We start from the raw sequence: 27657 nt of genomic DNA, 5'->3' as shown, positions 1-27657 counted from the left end.
CTTTTTTTTTTATTATTATTAAGCTGGTACAAATGAAATAACAAAATCCTTTACTTTCAGGGATACAATGAAGCGTTTAAAGGAAGAAGTAATAAGGAGGCTTCCTCCTTTGAAAGTTTCCTTTTCCATATTTAAAATTAGCAGAGTATTACCTCAATTTGTGTGTGTGTGTGTGTGTGTGTGTGTGAGACTACTGGGGATTGAACACAGGGGTGCTTTACAACTGAGCTCTCTCTCCAGCCCCCAACTTTTTAAAAATATTTGAGGGGCTGGGGATGTGGCTCAAGCGGTAGCGCGCTCGCCTGGCATGCGTGCGGCCCGGGTTCGATCCTCAGCACCACATACAAAAACAAAGATGTTGTGCCCGCCGAAAACTAAAAAATAAATATTAAAAATTCTCTCTCTCTCTCTCTCTCCTCTCTCACTAAAAAAAAAAAAAAAATTTGAGATAGGGTTTCACTAAGTTACTGAGGGTCTCACTGAATTGCTGAGGCTGTGATCCTCCTGCCTCAGCCTCCCAGGTAGCTGGGATTATAGGTATGCACCGATGTACCCAGCTTATTTCAAATATTTAATGAATATTCATCGACAGCTTTTGGTCTACTTAAATCAGAAAACAGGGCCACGGTAACACTTCTTTGAAAAATAAGATTTTTGTCTCAACCCTATATAATGCAGCACAGGCACTTTGAGATGAATGAAAATAAAAACAAAAAAGAGCAAGACCCAGCTCAACAGCATTCTGACTCGGATCTCTACAGACGAAGAGTGTGGCTTAATGACCCGGGAAACAGAAATTTCACCCAGCATCCAGGTGTAAGATTTTACAGAATCCAATACCTCTTCACAACATACAATGGTGGATGTCATCACGTTAGCCTTAAGAACAGATGTCACCAAGCACAGTGCCACCATGAGAAGCCAACAAACAGAATGATGTGAACACCAGAGAGCAGCCAGCACTTCCCTCTCCTAATCAACGAGTTATGGTAAAATGACCGAGGAAGAAGGAGCAAGTAACTGTTCAGACCATTACTGTAGCCACACAGACCTGACCGGTGTGGCCTCTTGGAACACATGGAGACTGCTCTCTGGGCAAGCCCACTGCTTTCTACTTTTATTGCAGAGACCCTGGAAAGCTGCAAAAAACATTAGGCCCATTTCTGCATTACCAGAAAGAACTACTTCTTCACCCAATCTTTTATCTGTACTTAAGTTTCCTAAACATAGTCACCATGAAGCTAAGCTGCTGTGTAGATAAACAGGAGCAAAGTGTTCGGACAAACTGAGCAGGAATAACTGGACAAATCACTTGCAGCTCTTTTCAGTTCATGAGTTAGTACAAGAAATTGCCACCGGCAGGGACCTGGATGACAGCAGACCTGAGCCTGTCCCTTTCCCCCGTGAAGCATGGACCGCTTAGATTACTTCACTCTGCAGGCTTCTGGTAATTAGGGAAAGTCAGTCCAATGTGAGCATGTGACAGGGAAAAGCATGTTCAGAAGAGGGTGGGCGAAAAGCTGGAGGTTCTAGAATTCTTCATAAAGTCAAAGATAAAATGAGGCAGTGCTGAGGGAAGCTGAACTCTGAAGATTTGCCATCTCCCTGGCAATTCCACTCCCAGAAGCCTCTCAAGGAAATGCAAATGCACCCTTGTGCTGAGACTCACAGGCAAATGTCCACAGTAGCACTTTGCAAAACAGATAAAACAATGAAAACAATTCACACATCCATTGACTGAGACACAAAATGGGGCCTCTCTATCAGATGGAAGGCTATTCTCCGGCAATAACAAGGAACAAAGCACTGACAAGGGCTAGGACAAGAAGGAACCGTGAAAACATTACACTAAGTGAAAGACACTGTCACAAAAGGACACACATTATCTGATTCCATTTGTGAAACATCCAGGACAAGTCAGTCTACTGAAAGGAGTTTGGTGGTCACAAGGGCTGGGGCAGGAACAAGGACAAATGGTACAAGGTTTCTTTTGGTGGTCATAGAAATATTCTAAAATTAGGTTGTAGTGATGGCTGCACACCTCAGCAAATCTGCTAAAAACCATTGACTTCCACACTTAATATGTGAATTTTATGGTAAAGAAAGTATACTTCAATAAGCTCTCAATTTATAAAAACCTCTAGCAGGTGCCAGATTGGTTCAATAGTACCTGATTTTTCAATTTCTGACGGGGAGCTTCCAAGTCACGGCAGGAGGGTTCTGGGACGGACACCCAGGGGCTAGAACCCCATGGTAAGATACACAAGGAGAAAAGGCAGGGCCTGTGCTGTGAGCCACTGCCTCCACAACTGGGGCAGCCGAAGAATGCTTTTGGCCACACTCCCTGTGTCCTCCCAGGGACTGCCAATCACACAGAGGACTAGAGACAACTTGAAAGTGTTCATGTTTGTCTCTAAACCTCGAATGTGGCCTGAGACACAATCCAACAATTCAGCACTACTGGACACCACCAATGTCCCCTGGAAAACACAGTGATACTTTCATTGTCACATGTGCCTCCATTCCCAGCAGACTTATGTAGCAGCTTAGTGGAGGAGAGAGAAGCTTTCTATATGTCTCAAAAAATCACCCAAACTCTCCTAAGTGTTCACAGAAAAAGTATTCCATTGATTCATGTGTCCATCCTCTAATATAACACTGTTTTTATATTGAAGCTACATATGTATTAAGCTAGGCCTTAATATTAAGAAGAGTGATTTTTCCCATTTTGTTTTTCTTTCCTAAGATTGTTCTAATTAGAGGTCTGTGCCTTTCCATATAAATTTTGGAATAAGCTTATCTATGTTTTCAAAAGTAACCTTGCTGGGACTTTGACAAGAATTGCATTAAACCAATAGGTCAATTAAGGGGAAAACTGATCCTACGTTGAGTTTATAAGATTTTTTTGATTTGTTCCTTCTTCATTCCTAACTATCACCCTGAAGGAAATATTTGTTAATGCCTAAATTTCCTGACCAATCTTATAACTCACCTTTTGGAGTGTGGTCTTCTATTGTCCCCATTCAGCCTCCCTAGGGTTGCCAAAAAAAGGAAGCTCAAGCCCTCCTAAACCACATTACCCTCGTTAGGCAGTCTCAAATTGCTTTCTCCTCCAGACCCATGCCCAGATTTACCTTCTTGTTAAAATTCTCCAAACTTACATTTCTCATTCAGTCTTAATGTATCTAGATAATTCGTGATTCTGGACCTTTCTTTCCCTAAACTTATAACCTAGCCAGGAATACCTCCCAAACTGTCCAACTATTTTGATCTTCTCCAAATTCAAGCTTACTCAATGCAAGAAATAATCCCCAAATAACCTAGCCATCTTGTACATGTTTATACACAGTAGCAGGCCTAGCATATCTGACATCCAGAGCAGGTCTTTTTTTTTTTTTTTTTTTTTTTTAGTTGTAGATGGACACAATACCTTTATTTTATTTGTTTCTATTTTTATGTGGTGCTGGGGATAGAACCTAGTGCCTCATGCATGCTAGGCAAGCACTCTACCAGTGAGCCACAACCCCAATCCCCTGAAGCAGGTCATTTTTAATGCTACCCTCCTCTACCGGACAGGACAGCATTTAGCCCAGTAATAAGTGCATAATATGTATAGTAAAAATTGCCCTTGTTTTAAATTTTGTTTTTTAGTTTTAAAACAATTCATTTACAAAGAATGAAGTTATATTTAAAAGATACACCATCTGCCTCCCAGGTTATGGGAATTAAATAAGCACTAAATGGCAGCTTAAAAAACTCAATCAGGCTCCACAGGACCCCCCATGACCTATGGCATGATCATCACCTGAGACTGAACTTCTGCAGGGCCCCAAGAATATTTTCCCGGGTGATGACGTCCTTGTCCTCCTCCTTCAGCCTTCCCTCCAGCATCCGCAGCACCTTAGTGTTCTGGGCCAGGTAGAGGCGGCCTAACGATACCCCAGACGAACAGGGGAGAGAGGAAGAATTAATCTGGTGGGCTCCAAATCACTTGCTATGAAAACTTTACATGTAACACAACAACTTTGCATATTAGATAATTTTTTGTTCTAAAAGAAATCATTAAAATGCATTTCTTCTAAGAGTTGTTTTATTCAATCAACTATGTAATGAGGAGAAATTACTCTTCACGATCGCCATGTTCCTGTGGGGAGCACTGTCTTCCATCTGCCTACAGTTCTGAATCCCACGGTGAGATGTGCACGGAGAAAAGGCAGGGCCTGTGCTGTGAGCCACTGGTCTTTGCAACAGGGGCAGCCAAGGTACGCTTTTGGCCACACTCCATGTTCCTCGACTCAGGCCCAGGCCTGGAGAAGAAGGTGGAAGCCATACGGAGGATCCTAGAACACGCCTTGAATGGGCACTACCTGTTGTGGACTTCTATGCTGACAGACAGGTATGATGTTTGGACACAAGTGTCCACAGTGCTATGGCACATCCCCAGACTATAATAAATGTCTGCTGAATGAATTCGATAATGAACAGATGAATGGATAATAAAATTTTGGAGTATCGTGTATCGATAATTTGAAAACTCTTTTTATTTCCATTAAAAACAGCTCAAACAAGTAAGAATTAATGGAAAATAACGGCCCTTTGCAAGATCATTTTTAATTCAGTTATGGTGGCATGTTATCTTTTAAATTCTCAAATCCTTTAATTTAAGAGATTGTAGTCTATTGATGGAAGTGGTACACTGCTTATTGGAATCAGCTTTCATTGCTTCACAAAACTTATTTTGGTTTAAGTAGAAAACTATAGAAAAAGCATACCTGTTACATACTTGAAAGTAATCTAAATAGTATTGTTCTAGCCCAAAGTGATAAAACAAGAAGGGTTACAAAATCAGCTCTTTTAAAAGCAACAAAATTTGCTGACAGAGATTACAGCATGGGGCTGGGGCTGGGGCTGGGGCCCAGTGGTAGAGCACTTGCCTGGCATGTGTGAGGCACTGCGTTCAATTCTCAGCACCGCATATAAACAAATAAATAAATAAAGGTCCATCAATAACTAATAAAAATAAATTAAAGCACTATGACAAGAATGTTTAATTCTTACAAGAGACTTCCAATGAATTAAACAGTAATAAAATGAGAAAACATATTTCATCTTAAGAAATGTGGGGGAACACCTGCACAGAGCCGCTCTGCTTACCTTCTGCTAGTGACGCCAAAGCGTTGACGAGCCTGGCCATGTACTGCCGCACCACCTCGCTCTTGGAGTGCAGCAACTGCAGCACGCTCCTCTGTGGGGGCAAAAGTGGAGAGCACGGGGGCTCCGTGAGGAGGAGGGCAAGGTGACAGCCGCCTCAGCAGCTCTGGTTGCTCCCTTCCTCTGCCTGGACTGACTGGAGGGGACAGACCAAAGCCAAACTTCTCCTCTGGAAGTCTTGGTTTCAAATAACACCTGATGAGACTTGGCAAAAAGAATTTATCCAGACTTCTAAATTAGATGAATTAACCACGCAAAACACGCAGCACAGCCGCTGGCACACAGGAAGCAAGGCTGTTGGCTGTCACTATTGCTGAGCGTCACCAGGTCAGGGCAGCTGAGCTGGCTTCCTCCAATCCACAGCAGGCTACAGGAAAAGAGTTTTCTAAATTAAGCTAGGTGTAGGAGTGGGCCCAGAGAAGCAGAATGCTGAGGCAGGAGGATTGCAACTTAGTGAGACCCTGCTCAAAATAATCAATAAAAGGACTGGGGATGTAATTCAGTGAGTGGTAAAGTGCCCCTGATTCAATCTCAACTACAAAAATAAATAAATAAATAAATAAATAAATAAATAAGATCTAAATTAAGGACTGAACCAACAGAACGAAAAATGTCAACACTACTCTGAAAGTGGCAATGCAGGCTTGGAACACCAGACCCAAGGCCACAGTGGACAAGGAGGAAGCACCCAAGTTCCACTGCGTACTCCCCAAAAGGCCAACGGACTCGGGGAACCAGACAAATGAGTGAAAGGTGTTAAAGAAGCAGCTGGACTCCATGCTGCTCCTGTCACCTCCAAGGGTGGTGCAGGGGCACAGGGGTGTTCTTATGTGAGGGTGGAATAGAGGGTCTCTGGACTAGGGACAGTAGGCTCAGGTGGGCTAGGTTCTGCAGCAAATGGAGGGGGGTGTCTAAATAAAGAATGAAAAAGCTGCCCCCCCACTTGGCTCCCAGACCCTGACCCTGGCAACCAGACCCTTACCTCTCTGCAGGACACGAGAAGACTCTTCTCGGAGGAAAGTGACCGCCCCAGGGGAAAGGACTCGAGACTCTGAAATCAGCGGCTCCCAGTCAATGGCCCACCCAGCTCTCAGTGGAGCTGAGCCAGAGGAAAGGCTCTGACATGGAAAATAGAGCCAAAGAGGGGGCCTCCCTAGAGACCAGACTGTGCAGCAAGAGGAGAACCAAAACTAAATAAAAACTTTGTCACCAATACCTCAAGACATAAGAAACTGTATTGTATCCAGGAAAGAAGCAAATGCTCTGAGTTAACAAAAAACTCAACAGGAACTATGGAAAATATAAACAAAGAAATCTCCTGGAAAGTGCAACAAAAAGAAAAAGATAGAAAATATGAGAGAAAAATTAACAAAACAACAGTTCAGAAGGGTTGACATTTAGGAAAAGAGAAAACAGAGGAAAAAAATCATCAACAAAATAAAGAAAATTCCCAGAAATAAAACTATCAGATTCAAAGGGCCCACAACAAGGGACCAAAATGCACTTCATGAAGCACATCCAGGGGACTCTGAACTGTGGTGATAAAGACTCACATGCTCCCATGTGCTTCTAGAGAGGAAAACAGGCCACATACAAAAGATCAGGAATCAGAATGGCTTTGGATTCTCAACAACAAAACTGGAACCCTGGGCCGGGGTGGTGGCTCAGTGGTAGAGCACTTGCCTCACATGCACGAGGCACTGGGTTCAATCCTCAGCACCACACAAAAAATAATTAAATAAAATAAAGATTTAAAAAAAAAATTGGACCCCTAAGGTTCTAGGACGGTGGTCCACATGCCTGTAGTCCCATTAATAGGGAGGCTGAGGCAGGAGGATTGCAGTTCAAGGCCAGCCTCAGCAACTTAGCAAGACCCTATCTCAAAAAAATAAATAAATAAATAAAAAGGATCGAGAGTGTAGCTCAGTGGTAGGGCACCCTGGGTTCAATACCCAGTATACAAATAAAACAAAACAAAACGGGGACCCAAAGACAACAAAGTAATGTCTTCAAAATTCTTTTTTTTTTTTTTTTGGGGGGGGGAGTGAATCCAAGGGAAGTTTACCACTGAGCTACATTCCCAGCCCTTTATATTTTGAGACAGGTTCTAAGTTGCCCAGGCTGGCCTTAGACTTGGGATCCACCTGTCTCAGATGCCCAGGTTGCTACGATCATAAGCATGTGCCACCACAACCAGCAAATGTCCCCAAATTCTACAGAAAATTTATTTACAACCCAGAATTCAACACAAAAAACAAAGACATTTTCATTGAGACACAATCTCAAAAGCCAAACTGCCAGGTGGTCTCCGTGTAGGAGCTGTGACTGAAGGATGTGCTCCACCAACTGAGAGAGCAAGTCAAGGAAGAGGGCGATACAGGAGAGAGGGGACAATGGCTGGAGTTGGGTGCAGAGATGACTGGATGACAGCTCTGAGGCACATGCAAAGGGCCACCAGCCCACAGCGAACAGAGGTGACTCGAGGACACTGCATTGAGGGCTTCATCTCCTGCTTCTTATACACATTCTATATTTAATTTTTATTGTAGTTTAACAATTATATAGAAAATGGCACAGGTCATAAGTACAGAAGTCTGTGAGTTTCCACAGTGAACATGTGGGTAACAAGTAGCCAGGTCAAGAGGCAGAACATTATTATAGCCTCAGGACCCCCTTCCAAACTGAGGGAGACATTTCTTTCCTGGCTTCTTCTGCCACAGATTTATTTTGCATGTTTTCGAATTTTTTACATGAAATCATATTTTGTATATTCTTTCATGCCTGACTTTTTCACCCAACTTTTTTTTTAGGTTTGTGAGATTCACCCATGTTCTCTCTGTGCTCCTTCTCATTGCTCTCTGAACCCCATCTCGCAAATCTATCACAGACATTCATTCCTATTGTTGATGGACATTTGGGTTGCATCAAGCGTTTTGGATCTTATAAAGCATTACCACTCTTGGACTTATTTTTGCGGGGGGCACCTAGAATTGAACTCACAGGCACTTGACCACTGAGCCACATCCCCAGCCCTATTTTGTATTTTATTTAGAGACAGGGTCTCACTGAGTTGCTTAGGGCCTTGCTTTTGCTGAGGCTGGCTTTGAACATGAGATCCTCCTGTCTCAGCCTCCTGAGCAGCTGGGATTACAGGCCTGAACCACCGTGACTGATCTTGGACGTTTCTGAGTGAACACATGGACTCGTTTCTGTTGGAGTACACCTAGAAGTGGTTTGCTAGACATAAGCTGTGCAGTCTCAGTAAACGCCACAGGTATTCCAAAGCAGTGCACCAGGGTGACTTTTAAACAGGGAGCTAAATGCTTCAGAGAAAGAGCTCAGAACCAAGACCCGGAGAGGCGCTCCTCCTCCTCCCACACCTGCAGTGTGGACAGCTGTGGACAGTCTTTCCACCCCACAGAAGGGTTCTCACAAAATCAAACCCTGAGAACCAGAAGCAGACCAGCGAGCTTAAAGGCTGAAATACAAAGTGGCATGTTCTGTAGTCCATCCCAGCTACTAAGGAGGCAGAGGCAGGAGGATCACTTGAGCCCAGGAGTTCAAGACCAGCCTGGACAACAGGGTGAGACTCTGCCTCAAAAAAAAGAAAAAAAAAAAAAAAGCCAAAGTACCGAGAGCTCAGCACTGGCTTTCTCTGCCATATACCCATGTATACTATTGCTGGACAACTAGTACCTGGCTGACCTTTCCATCCTGCCACATGCCCTGCTTCCCAGGACTCTCTCCTGACCCTGCCTACTAATGTCCCCAGAGGGGATCAGTAAGTGCCCGGGAAAGCTGTGCCCCACTATTATCCAACCATCCATTCATGCCACCTTCTCCCAGTGCCCCCATCTAACCTGAGCACAACTCCACCTCCCTGCAGAGCAGGTCTGCGCCTGCTGCTCAGCCAGAGTCAGATGGCACATGCAGGACTCAGGGACGGATGGAAAACTATAAAGACAAGCAGGAAATGATTCACACCAAAGTCAGGATGTGAACATCCATTTTGTAACAGCACTGTTCTCAGTAGCCAAAAGGAGAAAGAAACCCATGTGTCCATTGATGGATGAATGGATAAGCAAAATGAGCATTGTAAGGCTAATACATGGAATATGATAATCTAGCCTTTAAAAGGAAAGAAATTCTGATATACACCTGAATAATAACATGAATAAACCTCAAGGACATTATGGTAAGTGAAACAAGCCAAAAAACCCAAATACTATATGAAGTCCAAATCATGGGGACAGAGCACAGGATGGTGGTTTCAGGGCCGGGGGAGAGGGGAAGAGGAGCTGTTGCTTAATGGGCACAGGGTCAGTATTATAAAGTGAAAAGAGCTGCTCATGGAGACAGACAGGGGTGGCGACTTACCATCACGACTGTATCTAACACCACTCGACGTTTAAAGTGGTCAGGAAGGTAAATTTTATGTGACGTGTGTTTACCACAAGACTTCAAGGTAGGACAGTGTTTCCTTCTAGAGGAAAGGCCAGGGCACAACAGGAAGCACCAGGAGGTTAGAAGGCCTGAATCTGCTTCCCTGTCTGTGCACCCTGAGTCGTGCTCCATTTTCAGGACTCACGGTAAGCAGCGGGAGGAGGGAAAGAATTGAGAATTGGAGAAGAAGAAAACGACAGAAGGAGCCGCGGAGGTCTAACTCGTTCAGGACTCCTCGCTAGAAGCAAACTCAGATTCATTCCCCAGCTAACAGGGTCAAGGCTGACGCCCAAGGAGACAGAAGCTCCCCACCTGCTAAGGTCAGTCCCGAGGACCGCAGGCCCTGGCTGACCTCTGCCCACCTCTTACCCACCTGGTTGTGGCTATGACAGTCCAGGAGGTCGTTGCTGATGTACGCCTGCAGAACCGTCTCCCTCTGCTCCCCAGGATGGGATGTGGTCAAGCGCTGGAGGGAAGAAAAACAAAAGTAACGAGACCTAAGTGTTAACAGGAGAAAAACTCCCATATAGCAGCTATGGTTGAAATGGCAGTTAAAACTCCACCAGTGACTATACACTGAACCAAGCAAAATAAATACTAGCCAAGTGGGGAGGCTGGTTAGCCATCCAGCCAATCAATAAGGTGATGTAGGGGACAATGGAGTCAGCTTCATATGTGAAGTCTCCTGAGAGGGAAAGGGGCATGATACCCAGGACATCAGTGTGCAGATGAGAGAGCACCTGTCACCCCAGAGAGGCAAGAGTTGGCTCCGCAGGGTGAGTGGACCGTTAGCCAGCAGGGGAAGGCGAGTGGAGGGGTGGGGAAGCCTGGCCCAACTCAAGGAGGTACAAACACAGGGCACAACCGAGTGGCTCATGGGTGGGGCGCGGGGCTGATGGGAGGTCTTGGAACACACCCTAAGGGGCCCATAGAGCCATACTCAGCGAGGTGTGAGCGTGCCTGGTGGGGAGCTGGCGGGACTTCTGTAGACTGCAAAGTCCACAGGTCTGTTGTGTCGCTCTAAGTAAGGGCTTACGTAATGTCTGCAGGGAAGAAGGAGGTTTCACTTGGAGCACATGGAATGTGCTCGTGCACATGGGCGTGTGCGGTATGAGTGGGGAAGCGACAAAGCCGTGGAACTGGAGGGGGCAAATGTGCTTATTTTTCCAGGAAAACCTCACTAGATAAACATCCTGAGGCTGGAGAGAACACCCTGGGCCAGGCCAGAAGGAACAGTGGCTGAGGGGAGAGCTGACAGGACGAGGAGAACCGGGGAGGCAGATGCCCACCATCATGGCGGGAAGGCCCTGCGGGAAGAGGGGCCTCTCCTGGAGGAGGAAGGTGCCGAGAAGGCCACACGGGGAGCTGCTGCCCCCTCTCAAGCTCACTGAGATTGAGGCAGGGGCCAGGGGTGGGGCGGGGCCCTGGAGGGGGACAGAGACAAAATCATTAAAAAGCCTGCTTATTTTTCCTGTGACAGTGTTCTTCTCTCAGGAGAGGAATGTCCTATCTCAGCCAGAGGCTGGGGATAAGCGTGGGCTGAGAGGAAGTGCTAGGTGGCAAACCAAGAGCCAAATAGGAAGTGAGTCTGCTAAGCCGAGCAGAGGGCACGGCGGGGACAGCCGGGGAGACCCTCAAGTGGCCCACCCATGGGGCCAACTGACCTCAGTGGAACCAGAGCAGACACCATGGCCTGGCCACAGGACTCTCCCTGTGTCCTCAAGTCACCTTCCAGATGCACCACCAGACCAGCAGGGAGCAGGACTGATTCGTCCCCAGGTGGGAGAAATTAGTCAAGATATTCTAAAATTAGGGGATCCATGAAAGGGCCTGCTGCAAATACAGGGCGAGGCAGAATGGTCATCCAGGTAGAGGGCCCGCCATCAAGGGGGGATGCCGGCAGTCCTCAAGTGAGTCCAGGGAACCCAGTGTACCCAAGCCCTTGGGACACGATTATTTTCACAATTCTACTACAATATGACCCCTATATTCATGATCAGTCTCTCAGGGCCTATATGAAGCGTGGCACTTGGCAAATAGAATGCCAGAGCAGATTCAAGAATCCAGCTGTCCTCCATGTTGCTGACATGAAGAAACCTGCAAACATGTGAAACAATGCACCCTTCTCTCTGACTTTGTGGATTAGAAAGTTGTTGTTTTAATAAAAATGTCATTTATGTTTAACATGTTCATTTGTTTATTGTTCACTTTACGTATTTTAAGTTTTCTCAGTTGTAATTTCCAATCAGTGGATAAAATTCACGTAATCAGCAGCTCTCCGCAGTCCTTAGTAACTTTTGAGTGTGTGGAGGGTGTGAGACTGAACCTGAGAACCCATGGCTGGTTCATGCTGCTGCTGTCAGGCTGGGGACTGTGAGGATCCGAGGCCTCAGAGGAGGCTTTATTTCCCCTAAAGACTGGTCTGTGCCCTGGAGGCCGGCCCCGTGACATCTGAATACCGGAGTCTTGGGCCTCCCAGCAGGCCCGGCTGCGCTGGGAGCTGTGCCGGCAGCTCTCGCCCAGGAGAGGCCTTGACTGCAGCTCGTCATCACGTCACAGCGTGAAGGCAACGGCAACTGTGATGCCAAAGTAGGGGTCTTAGAAAGGCCAGAGCTGCCCTCAGGAGCTGCTCTGAACTCTGGTTCTTGGTGGCATCGGGCAGCGGGAAGGAAGATTTCCAGTAGAAGGTTACAAGATACAAGCATGGTAGCCAGCCAAGAAGAGCAGCACTGGGCTTGCCTTTGTTTTTTGTTTTCTGACATCAAGGGAAAGGTACCTACCCAGCGCAGAGCCTGCAACAGGAAGGCTTTCAAGCGGTCGCTCCCCCAGATCAAATCCTTCTTCAGTTTCTCATAATCCAGGGAGGGCAGCAACGGGACATCCTTCAGTTTCCTACTCAGCATCACAAGTTCAAAGACAAAAACAAGCAGGAAAGGTCAGGTTCATGACACCTCCTGGCCATCCACACACCTGCTCCGGACCTGATCAGCCAGAGGGACTAGCAGTGGCCCCGCTGCCCCCTCCAGACTCAGCCAGTGTTATGGTTTCTCTAACCTTCCTGAATAGGCTTAGAAGCCACTGCCTTTGCCTTAGGCCTGTGGTGGGGAGAAGTCACCCTGGAGGCTCCTAAATTTTCCATCCAAGTTCTATTCAAAATTCCTGGCAAAGCCCTCAGACTATTAGCACCAGCAGTCCCTGAGGGGTCTATCTGCACACCCAAAGCCACTGTCCCTCTCAAGCCTGGCGAATGAGTACCATAGAACAGGGGCCAGGAAGCAACTTGTAAGGGAGCAGGGGCCAGATGGACCACTGTGGAGGTGGAGGACTGGGAGCGAGGGGCTGGGACACACAGTGAGAGGGACAATTTGCTAAGCCTGCCCAGAGGACCCCAAGTTTAAAGACCCCAGGGAAGCCAGGGGTCTGATTAGATCTCTGATTAAAGATCTGCCCAGCTTGGACGAACCCAAGACCTGCCCCCACTTAGCCAAAAACAGAAGGAACCAGTCCCTTCAGACTCCTTGTCCCGAAAACAAGTATCTCCACATTTTGGTTTATTGAATAAAAGGTTAGAGAGTGGGGAAAATAAAGAGAACCGAATGAGGCCTGTGGTCTAGGTGACAGCACAGTGCCAAAACAACTTCCTCCTGTTGACCAGACACAGTCACCACTGGGGAAGTGGGGGGCCTCAGTTTCTGTGAATCTGTAATTAATTCAAAATAAAAACCTAAGCCAGGGTTGGTGGTACAAGCCTGTAATCCCAGCAGCTTGGGAGGCTGAGGCAGGAGGATCACAAGTTCAAAGCCAGCCTCAGCAACACAGCAAGGCCCTAAGCAACTTAGCAAGACCCTGTCTCAAAATAAAAAATAAAAAGGGCTGGGATGTGACTCAGTGGTTCAATCCCTGGTACCAAATAAATAAATAAATACCAAAAGAAAAAAAGAAAAATATCTCCAGTATCAAGGGGGAAAAGGAGACACACAGTATTAAGTGGAGACACACAGAGTTTGGTGAGCACAGGGAAGATGCAGGGCTTCCCTTGTTCTGAGGGCGGAGGGGATCAGTTCCAGGAGGAGGGAGCCTGGGCATGCTGGCTTCCTGTAATGAACTCGTGTGACTCACACAATGAAAAACGACATGCCAGCTTTTTCAGGATTAGCTTTTACTGGACAAAATGAGATTCTTGTAGAGGTTCCATGGAAAGGGCCAGAAGAGAAGGCAACAGCTGAGCTCTCAGTGAGCAGCTACGGGCGGAGCACCCCTCTTGGGCACCCACCAGGAAGCCCACAGAGCGTGCTGTGGCTGCTCCAATGCTGCTTTTGGAGGCATATACTATTTTGAATTTAAAAATCAACAGAGCTACTTTGAAAATTCCAATTGTAAATCACTAGGTCAGGATTTTTCAAAATTGTCAAGGCCATGAAAGACAGAGGAACGCCCCAAATTCAAGAAAACTAAGAAGACACTCTGGTAGCATGAGGTTCTGGCTCCAACCCTGGCTCAGGGAAGACACGGGGGAGCAACGGTACCTGCGAATGAGCCTGCAGACCTGGTGGGAGCTGCCTCAGTGCCCACTGCTGGGTGTCTATTAAAGCTACTGTGAATTCCAGTTTGACATCTAGCTGTCCTCATTAATAAGATTTCCCAAGAGCGATTACTTACACGGGTGCCAAGGAGGCTCGCAACATGGTTGAGGCCTGAGGGGAAGGGGACGGGAGAAGAGAGACCATGTTAAGCACCGACAGCAACAGCTCTGACTCAGACCCTGTCAACAGTACACAGTCAACACGCCTGCAGCGTTCTCCAGCCACAGTCACACATGACTTAAAAAATCAGCCCACACCACTGCTGAGAGCTGCCCGCCCCAAGCCCCTGGCTAAGGTAAATGCTGCAGTGGGTCCACCCAGACCCCAGAGGCCATAAAGCTGCCCAAAGACATCGTGAAGAATAAAAGCAAAGTGGGTCATTGGATGTTCTTAGTTTTTTCTCTCTCACGATTTTCTCTTTAAGCACAAAAAGAACACATGTACTGTGTGTCATTTCCCAGTCCTGAAAGAATCTGGCTTGAGACCCATGGAATAAGTCGCCCCTTCCCCGCCTCCATGGTCTGCCAGATGCAGGTCCGCCCTGAGATCCGCTCCGGCCCTTGAGCAGCGTGCTGCTCACCAGGATCCACTGAGGGACGCGGGATCTCAGGAGCACAGTGTGTCACAAAGCCTTCCAGGAAACCCAGGCACCACAAGTTTTAAACCCTGATTCTTGCGATCAAATCAGAAAGGTTTCAGACATGTTGTTCAGAGTGACAGGGATGAGTATATTAGAAGGGCTAGGAAAAGGGAGAGTGGGTCCTCTCAGAGAAGAGAGGTGGGTGTGCCTCTCCCGCTCTCCAGCTTCTTGTTTTGTTTTTGGCACTGAGGATCAAACTCTGGGGTCCTTGACCACGGAGCCACACCCTCAGCCCTTTTGTATTTTGTATTTTATTTAGAGACAGGGTCTCACTGAGTTGCTTAGTGCCTCGACGTTGCTGAGGCTGGCTTTGAACTCACGATCCTCCTGTCTCAGCCTCCCAAGCCCCTGGGATTACAGGCACCTGCCTCTGCACCCGGCCTGCCCTCCAGATTTATTGGGGGTCCCAGGGAAGTTTCCAGAGAGCCCTGCCCAGGTCCACCTCTTGATTTTTGACTCACAACAGGATGATATCAAAGTTCCAAGTGCCCACTGCCATGACTTTGGCCTGGGCCACCAGTTCTAACCGGAACCTGTTCTTCAGATGTTCCGGGTAGGAGAAATTAATTCTTATCTCCCCGAGTTCGGGATCTGGTCTGTGTAAAGGTCACAGAAGTTCCCGCTTCAGGGTAACTGTGTTCTTATCAGCATTTCAAGGCCCGCGTTTCTCCTGCAGACGTCAGGTAGTGCTGAGGAATGTGACATATCCTGTGGATCATATCTTGTGGACTTAGGTCAGGCAGGGCTTCAGGTAAACAGTTTCTCAAAAGTGAAATGGGGTCAGCACAGCGGGCCCAGTCTCTGGAACCATACTCCAACCTCAAGTTCCTACCACTTGCACCTGACCGTCCCCTATCATGCAGACCTCTGGAACAAGCACCTGCATCTCAGCCGGGCCTCTGGGGACTTGTCTGCACTTGGGTTTGAGCATCTGACTCTGGTCCATAAGTCATGCATTGCTAAGCCAGCAACGCCCTGCTCTGGTGACAGCCCCATTATGGGAGTGCATATCAGGGAGGGCAAGTCCTCTTCCCGTCCTTCATTTTCCACACTTTTGGCTCATCTCGGATATTCATCTACGGAATTAGCTTTGGAGAGGAACCAAAGTGTTTTCCTGTTCATGGGTTTGCTTGAAAGAAAATGGAATTTCCATCCGCCGTGGAGCCTTTCCCAAGGGGCAGGCCGTGGTCCTTATTCTCTCTGTGTCCCCACGGCTCTTGAACAGGACACCAGTCATTTTTAACCACACTGAACTGTGATTATTTCACAAATATTTGTGTCTTTCTCCTTCAGCAGACAATAAATTCTGTAAGGACTGGAAACATGTCACCCTCCTGTCCTCAGCATCTGCTACAGTGCCTAGGCGGACGGAGTCACTGATTCAACATCTGTTGAAATGAAGGAAGACGGACCCCCAAGAGGCCTACTCCAGGGTCCTCCAGTGCCTAGGAAAGGCCCTGGTGATGACGACTGTGTCGCTGATTGCTGCCCTCTGGCAGGTTTACAGATGTGCAGTTTCCCACCTTGTGGACATCTGACCCTACTTTTCAATGGTTCATGACTATGTATGTTCCCATATTTTTTTAGTCCTTGGGTTGTATTAATTAGTAAATGGCTTATTCCTGTTACTGGCTTAGTGAAGAGTTCAGAAAATAAGTTGGAAATGGTATCTAAATTACTCATGTAATACATTAAAGAGACCAAGAAGCTGACAGTGGGTCAACTGGGTCAAATAAGGACATGGCCACACTAAAATATCAGCATAATACAGATAAAAATTAAGAATTAGAGGGGCTGGGGTTGTAGCTCAGCGGTAGAGCACTCGCCTGGCATGTGTGAGGCACTGGGTTCAATCCTCAGCACCACATAAAAATAAAATACAGATATTGTGTCCACCTATAACTAAAAAATCAATATTAAAAAAAGAATTAGAAATGCTGGCTAATTCCTATTTTCCCAATAAAATTCAGCACTACCTTTTTTTCATAGCTATAGGAAGTTTTCCGTTATTTAAAAACCAACCCGTTTGCTAAACTCTATCGACCATTTTGCCTCATGAAGAAAGTAGTTGACAAGTAGGAGTAACGGCCCCTGAGGAGTGGAAACAACAGGTAAGTGAAACCCCACTGGGACTTCAGCATCGAATCGAGGAAAGAAGAAAGCCAGGGATGAGCTGCGGGAAAAGGGCTCAGCACTCTGCCCAGGAGAGAGTGGGAGGCCACGGTGTTTCATGCATTCAGCAAGCACCTACTGAAGACACCATCTGCCAGGTCACTGCTAGGCCCCTGGTCACACAGGGGTGAGCCAGTCAAGTGCCTTTCTCAGGAACTCCTGGTCCACTGGGGGACACAGGGCCAGACAACTGCCTTTGCCTCAGTGTCCCCACCTGCAAGATGGCGGCACTCACAGTGAGCTGATTCCCGCCTGCTCAGTCCCCACCCCCAGCCCCACAGATCAGGTTCCTGTGGTTCTGTGGTGAATCTCCCTCACACCCAGGACTTTCTCTCCAGCCCCCACACCGGGACTGCCTTTGGCACCGCCTCTCTTCTGAGCACAGACGGCCATGGTAAGAGTTCCTTGGTAACCAGTGGGCATCTCATGGGCATTAGCTCATCTCCTGCACCTGCCCTAGGCCAAGAGTCCAACGGGAGTCGGGTCCCAGAGCCCACGCTGGCTCGGCCCACTCCCCCGCCAGGCTCTTCCTCCAGCCCTCCGTCCTGCTTGGCCAAGGGGAGCTTTATCAAAGCCACCTCACCCCCATCTCCTCAGTCTCGCCTCTGGCACAGCTCTGTGCCATCCTCCAGTCTCCTGCTTCATCCTTCAAACTCAGTTCCAGCCCTTGTGCTCAGTGAGACGGTTCCCAGCACTGCCCTCTACCCTCACTTCCTGGAGCTCTGACAAACACGGATTTTTTTTTTTAATATTTATTTTTCAGTTTTCGGTGGACATAACATCTTTACTTTATGTGGTGCTGAGGATGGAACCCAGCCCTGCGCATGTCAGGCAAGCGTGTTACCGCTTGAGCCACATCCCAGCCCAAATACCAATTTTTTTGCCTGGTACTGCTGTGTTCTCTACAGAGCGTAAGGAACGTTTTCCATGTTTCCAGGAGAAGTGTGCTCCATGTTTCTACTTTCCCTCCAGTGGTCCTCAATAGGGAGTCACCTTGTCCCAGGGGACATTCGGCAACACGGGGAAACATCTTTTGGTTGCCCAAACTAGGTGCTATTGGCATCCCCTGGGTAAAGGCAGGAGGTGCTATTACCCTCCCATCCACACACAGAACAATCCAGTGCTGGAGTCCAAAAGCCCTGCTCTAGACAAGGGCTTTTTGTTTTGTTAACAAAGCAGATACTCAGATCTCTTCTGAAATGAATTGAGTTTCTCAAGGATTTGCAAACATATTTATGATACGTAGGAGGTGTCCACCTAGAAAGGCCAGATAGGACCACATGTGGGTAGGGGCCACAGGGACGGCAGAGCAAATCAGCACAGCCACCCTCCCCAGCCCGATGATACTGAACTCCTCCCTCTGACACAGTTGCTCCAGTTGGTAAGTAAGTACTGAATTCTAATTTAAATGACAAACTTGAATTGACCTAGACATTGACCCCTGGGCATAAACTTGCTTAATGATGGGGTACACAGCAGGCCATAGCTTCTGCGTCCTCCTCCTGGGTAGAAGTCTTAATAATAACACAAAAGCACTGAGGAGGCTGCTCTGAGGTTCTGTGGACCACTTTTCACTGTGTGCTGGATTTCTAGAAGTCTACATGTGCAGGTTCTTGAGCAGGATGTGACAAGAGCCTCTGCTGGCTGCACTCAGGAGTCACTGCCACCAACTGTGAGCACTGCAGTATTTGCACAGTGTGGGGACAGTTCCAACAGGTAGGCAGCAGCCCCAGCAGGAGAAAGATGACAAATCCAAACATCAGCAACCACAGAATAATTCCCCTAACGGAGCTCACAATAGGTTCTTAACACAGGAGGAACAAGTTTCAGAGAGAACTCCCTTGCTGAGAAGTAGGTTCTGGGGCCCGACTCCAGGCCAGGTGGCTCTTTATGATCTCTAGGTTTTTATGCTGAGAGCGCAGAGAATGGCCACTGTAGCCAGTGACCCCTCTAGGAAGCCTGGCAGGAATGCTGGGGCAACCTTTTCAGGGCCCAGGTGTCGAACAGGGGGTAAGTAATGTGTTAATGCATCAGCTATTCCCTGAGCACCTTCACTGAACCACTTCAGGGCGAGGCTCTTGGAACCGTGGGCCTGGGAGACAAACGTCCCTAAGCCAAGGTAAAATGGTAGTGTAACAGGGGTCCAAGTTATGCTTACACAGCCCTTGCTGCTTTGCCACTGCAACTTATTTTTAAAATGGACACATTTCTTTCTCTTCCTCTCTCTCTCCTCTCCTCCCTAATCTCAGGGGAATCAGGATTACTTTCGTCCCCATTTTAGGCAGAGTATCTGTCCTTCAGTGTGCACCCACCATAGAAACCAGGTAATCCAGACTTTGGGGATGGCACCTCAAGATCTCAGAAATGATTCTCTCCCAAATTAACAAATGATTTACAGCTCCAACAGAGGACATGTGGGGTGTAGCCTTTGAATCCCCTCTTTAAAAACCCCGGTTCCCCTTGAGGGGCACAGTCACAGCCTCTGGGACAGGAGTTCCCAGTGCTTCTCCTTTGCTAATAAAGTTTTTTTCAAAACTGTGTCCTCACTGGACTGGCATCAGGGACAAGGACTAATCTTTCAGTAACAGTAGCATTTAAACCTTATTATGGTTTAGATCTAGAAATGTTCCCAAAAACCTCATGCTTTGGAAGCACAGTTCTCAACGCAGATCAACTCAAAGGTGGGGCTTTTAGGCACTGATGAGAGTTGTAACCTCGTCGGTGGTCCATTTGATAGATTCCAACGGGCAACTGGGTGAGAACTATGGGCAGGTGGGGTGCGGCTGGAGGAAGTGGGTCACGGGGGGCAAGCCTCTGGACTGCTCTGTTCTGAGCTTTCTCTCCCTGCTTCCCGGGTGCCACACACAGAGCAGACACCCGGCCACCGTGATGTTCTGCCTCACCTCAGGCCACGGCAACTGAGTCAGGTTCCTGGACGTTCATGGATTGGTCTGTGGGCTGAACCTCTGAAAGCTCCTCTAAGCTGCTTGTCAGGTCTTCTGGTCACAGTGATGCAAAGCTGCCTATCACACACTCCTTGGCCACAGGAAGACCCTGGAGCCCGGGCCTGCAGCAGCTGCTGCCCTCTGGTGCAGGGGTCCTGGCATGGGGGAAGATGGGTGCTGGGACCACCTCAAGGACAGGACAGCTATCGGTGACAACAGTGGGGAAGGACTTTGCTAATGACGTGTGAGGTCAGTCTGCAGAAGTGTTTTCAGAGAACTCAGTATCTGAGGTAACACCAAGGAAGGTGACTGCCAGTCACCCAACTGGAGACTGATGAGCAGTCCTCTCCTGAGGGACTTCTCCAGAGGCCTCGTATGCCACTGTGTGTTTGGAATCACACTAGAGAGCCTGTCGCAAACTCACTAAACCATAGCTTGTCTGGCTCTGGGGCAGGGAATCCTGTGGGATTAGGGTTAACACAATTTGCACGGAGCACAGGGGAGACTGAGACTGAGCCAACACACTTGGGAAATGCGTCTCTGCTGGTACAAAAGTGGCAGGAAGAGCAGGTGCTCATCCGGAGGGGGAGAAAGAAGGGGCGGGGCTCAACACCGGCAGGCTAGGACAGCAAGCAGCTGCTAACCCCTGAAGACCAGCCGGTGCCCACCAACTCCCCCTGCTCATGCTGCCGACCAGGGACGGCAGGACCCTTGGCCAGACCTCCAGAGAGGTTCAGATGACCACAGTGGGACATATGAGGCAATGTGCTCAGCCCAGGGACTGTATAGGTAATGGAGGGCAGAGACCACCAGAAGCAGTACAGGTGCTGTGGCCAACTCCCTAGCAGGAAGGGGGAGGAGCACAGCATGAGGATCGCTCTACCCTGCAGCAAGGACAGGTACTGGGAAAGGGGACAGCACAATCAGCTGCCTGTGCAACACCCTCATCCTTCTGGAAACTTGAAGGTAGAAACAAATAGGACAACCAGAAAGGTAACTCCGGCTGGGTAAGTATGTAGTTGGTACAGCAGGAGCTTTGAGATGTTAGGAAGGTGCCTTTAAGCCAGGAAAGCACCTTGTAGAACCTGAGCAAACGCAACAGCACCAAGACTGGGGAAGGAGGGAGGATGCTCTTTCCGGTCCTGGTGAACAAATGAACACAGGGCGAAGAGGGGAAAGGCCCTGGGCAATTCCCAAATGTTCCCTAGAGTTGCTCACTGAGACAGATAACACAGGAGCCCAGTTTGGAGACAGACTATGGCAATCCTGTCAGACTGGAGGAGCCCAGAATTTGCAGATGGCCAATCACAACTCTACCAAGTGTCACCAGGTTAGTTCAGGGGTGTGACAGGCACTGGAGTGTGAGGTACAGAGGGAGGAGAGCTCAGTGGGCAACTCCAAACCCACAGGGCCCTGGACTAGAGAGTCTGCCTATGGTGATGGGCCAAGGGCAGGTGTCTGCACCAACCTAGAAGGTCACAGAAGGGGAGGGCAGGGCTGCTGATGCTGAGCTTCAAGGCAGAGCGATGACCACATGCTGGCAGACTCCAGGAACAGTCTTCCTTGGCTGAGCAAAGACAGCAATGCTCCTGGACACAAGGCCATATGAAAAAGGGTGACCACCACCACTGCCCCAGGCCCAATGGGGTTTCCCTGTAACAGGGTAGGTGTGGAAGTAGATGGTTTCTGACGGCCACACCTCTGGGGCCTGTCAGAGATACACTTCCTGCCATCACCTGGAAGTATTTACTTCCAATGGGGCCTCACCTGGAATTGTTGAAGAAGGGAGGGTTAATTCCCAGAAGGCCATTTCTCCAAATGAGGATGCATTTAATTGGAAATTTCCCATCTCATGAATGCACAAACCCAGGGCTGCCACTAGGTGGGCCTTGGGACTCACCCAAGGGCTGTGACTCAGATTTCCACCCTGAGGGTCAGCCCAAACTCTCTCATGACCAGCTGCCCTCTGCCTATTTCTGCCATTGGCCTTTTTGGACATAGACTGTGGCAATCCTGTCAGGTGGGAAAGGACCTCCCTCCCCCCAGCACACTTGTCCTTGAGTCTCTGAATTCATGTATGCCTGGGAGGACAGAAGACAGAGAAGGGAAAGAAAGACAGGTCAAGGGCTTTCAGTGCTGCAGCAGTACAAAGACACAGCTGCATCGCTAGCAGCAGCCAGGGGCTGAAAAGCCACCACCAGAGAAAAGAATGGCTGACTGCACCGTGTTCTCAAGCTGAAGCTCTAAAAGGAAAACGTGCATACACTCTAGGGACAAGAAGACTCTTGAAAGTGTGTTAAGTTAAAGAAAATTTGTATAACAATAAATATACTGAAACCTTAATATATAACCCTAATTATACATCTAATACATTTACCGAAAAGGTTTACGGAGTACGTAGGCAGCAGGGTCAGCTGAGGGAGGGGCTGAGGTGCAGGGTGAGTGGAGGAGGAAGGGTTTGTGTGCTGCTCCTTTTACTGGTGAGCTGATGTTTTCCAGTGAACATACTTGCAGAGCCCTAACCCTACACCTTGGTCTAGGGTTGACTTTCAACAGATCATAGCAAAGGAGCTGCTCAGCTGTGTATGAAACATGAAGCCTGACCCAGGAGTGGGTCAGCCAGGGATGTCTAGCGCCAGGCTCCCCTCAAACGCATGCTGCGTGACTTGTGTAATCTTACAATTACAGTTAAGTGCTGCTTAATGATGGGGATACATTCTTTTTCCCCCCATTATTGGGAGTTGTACCTAGGGGCACTTAACCACTGAGCCACGTCCCAGCCCTTTTTATTTTTTATTTTGAGACAGGGTCTCACTCAGTTCCTTAGGGCCTAAGTTGCCCAGGCTGGCCTCACACTGGCCATCCTCTGCCTCAGCCTCCTGAGTCACTGGAATTACAGGTGTTGCTACTACACTGCCTAACAGGGATATCTTCTGAAAGGTGTCATTACATGATTTGTCATCACAGTGTCCTTACACAATCTAAGATGGCTAAGATGTCACCAGGTGACATGCAGTCTGTGGTTGGCAGATGTCCTTCCTGAGTGATCTTTGGAGCTTCCCGTTTTCCTTATCTCTGGTGCCCTAAGGAAGAATGCTTACTTCTTCTCACTAGATTGCTGAGGACATGAACTCTGGCTCCTTGCAGCCCAGTTTTTAAGCCTGATAAGTGAAGGACAGACACACCTGAGGTGGGGCAATGGCCTGCAGGGCTGAACTATTAGAGACTCCAGGGAGAATTCTCAGCCTCCAGAAAATGAATCCCGGCAATAGTCATCATTCTGGGAGTACCCGGATTCACCTGCCAGCTCTGGTCATGCAGGCAGCGTCTTGGACACAGTTACCTGGGCATGAACTGGAGAAGGGCAGGAGCAACACTGCCCCCTGCTGTTTCCATCACGGGGTGGTCATGGGGCACTCTGCCTGTGAGAGCTTTCCTCTCTCTCAGGAGAGGGCAGACTCCCTGTGTTTGTGGAACTGGGTGGCTCTGGACACACACCATCTGCTCATCCTCTCCCATCTCCCTCAACAAGCCAGCCAGAGGGCACAGTCAGTGTGGCTCCTCCATGCTGACCCCACGTGGGAGCATGGTGGTGACAGTGGTAGCCCTAGCTTGGCAGAGCTGCCCAGGACGGGGTGAGCCTGATTCTATAAATCTAGTTCAGAGAAGGAAACCCACCTCCCTACCAATCAACTCCATGATGCCAACCCACAACAACAGAGGTGGGGAGGGAAGAACAGAAGTCCTGGATTAGACAAAGCGGAAGGCTGGGAAGGGCGGGGGAAGGGAATAGGGAAGACGGAAGGAATCAGACACAAGTTTCCTGTCCTTATATATGAACCCACGACCAGGCAACTCCATATCATGTACAACCACAAGAATGGGATCCTAATTAGAATAAGTTACACTCCATGTATGTAAAATACGTCAAAATACACTCTACTCACTTCTCAGAGGAGGACATACAAACAATCAACAAGTACATGAAAAAACGCTCACCATCTCTAGCAGTCAGAGAAATGCAAATCAAAACCACCCTAAGATACCATCTCACTCCAGTAAGACTGGCAGCCATTATGAAGTCAAACAACAACAAGTGCTGGCGAGGATGTGGGGAAAAGGGTACACTTGTACATTGCTGGTGGGACTGCGAATTGGTGCAGCCAATTTGGGAAGCAGTATGGAGATTCCCTGGAAAGCTGGGAATGGAACCACCATTTGACCCAGCTATTCCTCTTCTCGTACTATTCCCTAAAGACCTTAAAAGAGCGTACTATAAGGATACTGCTACATCAATGTTCATAGCAGCACAATTCACAATAGCTAGACTGTGGAACCAACCTAAATGCCCTTCAATAGATGAATGGATAAAAAAAAAAATTGGCATTTATACACAATGGAGTATTACTCAGCACTAAAAAATGACAAAATCATGGAATTTGCAGGGAAATGGATGACACTAGAGCAGATTATGCTAAGTGAAGCTAGCCAATCCCTAAAAAGCAAATGCCAAATGTCTTCTTTGATATAAGGAGAGCAACTAAGAACCGAGCAGGGAGGAAGAGCATGAGAAGAAGATTACCATTAAACAGGGACGAGAGGTGGGAGGGAAAGGGAGAGAGAAGGGAAATTGCATGGAAATGGAAGGAGACCCTCATCGTTATACAAAATTACATATAAGAGGAAGTGAGGGGAAAGGGAAAAAAAACAAGGGAGAGAAATGAAGTACAGTAGATGGGGTAGAGAGAGAAGATGGGAGGGGAGGGGAGGGGAGGGGAGGGGGGATAGTAGAGGATAGGAAAGGCAGGATACAACACACACTAGTATGGTAATATGTAAAAAAGTGGATGTGTAACCGATGTGATTCTGCAACCTGTATACAGGGTAAAAATGGGAGTTCATAACTCACTTGAATCAAATGTATGAAATGATATGTCAAGAGCTTTGTAATGTTTTGAACAATAAAAAATTGTAAAAAAAAATATACTCTACTGTCATGTATATCTAAAAAGAACAACAACAAAAATATCAACTCCGCGTTCTCCCACAGAACCCTGTCCGTAGTGAGGGCGACACTTTGATCTCACTCTTCCGTCTTGTTTCTCAGTGGTTCAGAACTCAGCAGGGGATACAGGGGGCTTTTTCCTGGGCCCTTCTGAACTTTCAAAATTAAAGTAAGTTGGAGAAGCCTAGGCTCATGTTAACAGCCAGATCTGAAGACCAGGCAAACGCGGTAAGCTAACAGGCACCTGCGGGTTTCCCACAGGCTTGGCATTGCCTTTACAGAATGACATCTGCTGGAACACACCAGTGTGACAGAGCATCTGAGGAAGAGCAGACCTGGGGCCACTCTACAAAGGAGGCCAATACGTGCCCACTTATTTTTGCTGAAATTGATGGCAGCCTGCTTGACCCAAAAATGTTTATCGCCTTAAAAAATAAAAAAGTAACGTTCCTCTCCTTCCAAATCCTAAATCCTACCAGTTCAGTCACTGCACACCCCATCTAAACTGCTAAGGAGCCCTGAGAACTCAATGTCACCTGACCCTGGGCTACCGGGCAGGGGCAACACCATAAAGGGTGTGACTGGCTCCACTGGCAAAATGGAAAATGGACAGACTGGACAGGAGGCCACGGGGACGTCAACCTACTGAAGTTCGTAATCATGTGGCTGTTTTCTTTCTATGAGGGACTGGGGATTGGACCCAGGGTCTCATGTGTGCTAGGCAAATGCTCTACCTCTGAGCTACACCTCCCATCCCCTAAGAGAATATTCTTAATCTTAAGAGATAACGCTAACCTTATAAACATACACAACTCTTAAGTAGCTGCTAAAAAATAAATTTAAAAAACTCTTTAAGTATTTTGCAGTAAAGGGTCATAATATATGCAATCGATCCTTCAATGGTTCAGAAAACAGATTTTATGTGTGTGTATGGAAAAAGAGAAAGCAAATAAACAGGTAATGCTAACAGTTGATGACGGATAAAGGGTATACCAATCTCCTTTGTGCTACTTTTATAACTGTCCTGTAAATCTGCAATTATTCCAAGTAAAAGTTAAAGGAAAAGAAAGAATCCCTGACTTAGACCATATAAACCCCAAAGGGCAATTCTTTTAAAAAAGAGAACAAGGCTTCCTTCTTTTCCGACTGACACCCAGGCCTTGGAGGCCTGGAGCAGCTTCCCCAGCAGCTCACAACATGCCTCTCCACTCCAGCCCCAGAGACTGCATTCACTTTCCTCTTGTGGGGCTGGGGCTGGGGCTCAGTGGGAGGGCACTTGCCTGGCATGTGTGAAGCCCTGGGTTCAATCACAAGAACAGCCAAAAAAAAGAAGAAAAAAATCAGAGACAGTTTTCCTTTTGAGAGTTTCTAGGCCTCCAGATCCAGCTGCGATTCAGCCTCTTGAAGGAGATTTTCTCATGCACATTCATTTTCTTTAGCTACATTCATTTTAAATTTGAGGAACAGAGTAGGGGTGCTCTGCCACAGGCAGAGAGCCTCACCCACCGTTCCAGGCCTCGTGAAGTCCACGCTGTGCGCCAGGCTCTGCCGCATCTGGTTACTGAAGAGGCGGATGCAGACACTCTGCAGGTACTCCGGGGTGATCTGCAAAGAAGACACGGGGACATGTGGTGAAAGGCACACAACCCACCCAAGGGACAGTAGGAGGCTGCTGTCCCCCAACAGCCTCTGTAAGGCACAGTGATGAAATGCATGAGCTAGAAAAAGAATCATTTGGCTTTAACTTTGGAGCTCTTGAGAAGAATTAATGCACTAACTTGACAGAAAAAGCTACTAATATATCCTGAGGTGTGATCAGAGGACATCACGCTTCAAACAGTGTAGTCTTACCTGCTATAGTCCCACTGCCTTGGAAAATAGATTTTAAGCCATTTTTGTAAATTCAAGAAATAAAGTCACTGGGTGGCCATCATGTGGTGGAAAGAGGACCAGGCTGCAAACCTGAAGGCCTGGGCCCTAGAGAGAAGCAGCAGCCTGCCCCGTGCACTCCTGACCTGAGATGAATCAGGGTTACCTGTAGGGCCACAGCGAGGGGTAAATACGGTCACATAATGATGGCTGGGTACATGCTGAGTGATGACAGAGACGTGATTAACAGTCAAGGGCCTGGCAACATGAGGCTGAACTGCGTCACCATTAGGGCTGCTGTTCCACAGTGTTCTTCAGTATGCCTTCACCTCGCTCATAGTCCTTGTAAGTCAGGATGGGTATGTGACATCTAAGGCAGTGATCTCTGCGTTTTTTCCTTCATCTTTTCATAAAAATAATACATGCTTATTTAAAATGTGTGAGTCCCCCACTTTCTTCCAAATCACAGCCTTCCCCCACAAACCAATCCTTAGGGGCAATTAAAAATTCTGCAGCCTTACAAACTTGTCTCTGCATCCATCAGAGGGGAACCTCCTTTTGCACAGCTTCATAATTCTTTTGTGCTAAAACTTCCACATGGTAATGGAACTGGCTTCTATTCCTGCCCCTCGCTCACTCATCTCCACAGAGGAGGGCAGCCTAACTGGAGAGCTGGGAAGACCTGGGAACACCGGCCCAGACCTTTTCTCGCCTGCTGGGGCTCCTGCCTATACCACTGGAAACTTCTGGGCTGCTCTGTCCATTCCATGGCAAATGTCTGATCATTCC

General features: G+C 47.8%; 1 protein-coding gene across 7 annotated transcripts in view; it reads right to left on the bottom strand.

Moving 5' to 3' along the window:
* The window catches only part of ARMC9 (armadillo repeat containing 9), a 139308-nt gene that overhangs the window by 80737 nt on the left and 30914 nt on the right, over positions 1-27657 (bottom strand). For all 7 annotated transcript variants that reach the window (XM_081260758.1, XM_081260760.1, XM_081260761.1 and 4 more), the window contains 6 exons: positions 26506-26604; positions 14314-14348; positions 12435-12546; positions 10028-10120; positions 5155-5245; positions 3806-3929 (listed from right to left, as the gene is read on the bottom strand). In XM_081260758.1, coding sequence (XP_081116884.1) covers positions 3806-3929; positions 5155-5245; positions 10028-10120; positions 12435-12546; positions 14314-14348; positions 26506-26604 — 554 coding nt within the window. The remainder of the gene's footprint in view (positions 1-3805; positions 3930-5154; positions 5246-10027; positions 10121-12434; positions 12547-14313; positions 14349-26505; positions 26605-27657) is intronic.

This window comes from Spermophilus citellus, assembly GCF_964194105.1.
Source record: "Spermophilus citellus genome assembly, chromosome: 11".
Classification (NCBI taxonomy): Eukaryota; Metazoa; Chordata; class Mammalia; order Rodentia; family Sciuridae; genus Spermophilus; species Spermophilus citellus.
Note: the sequence above shows the minus strand (reverse complement) of the source record. Positions and strands in the feature narration are given on the sequence as shown.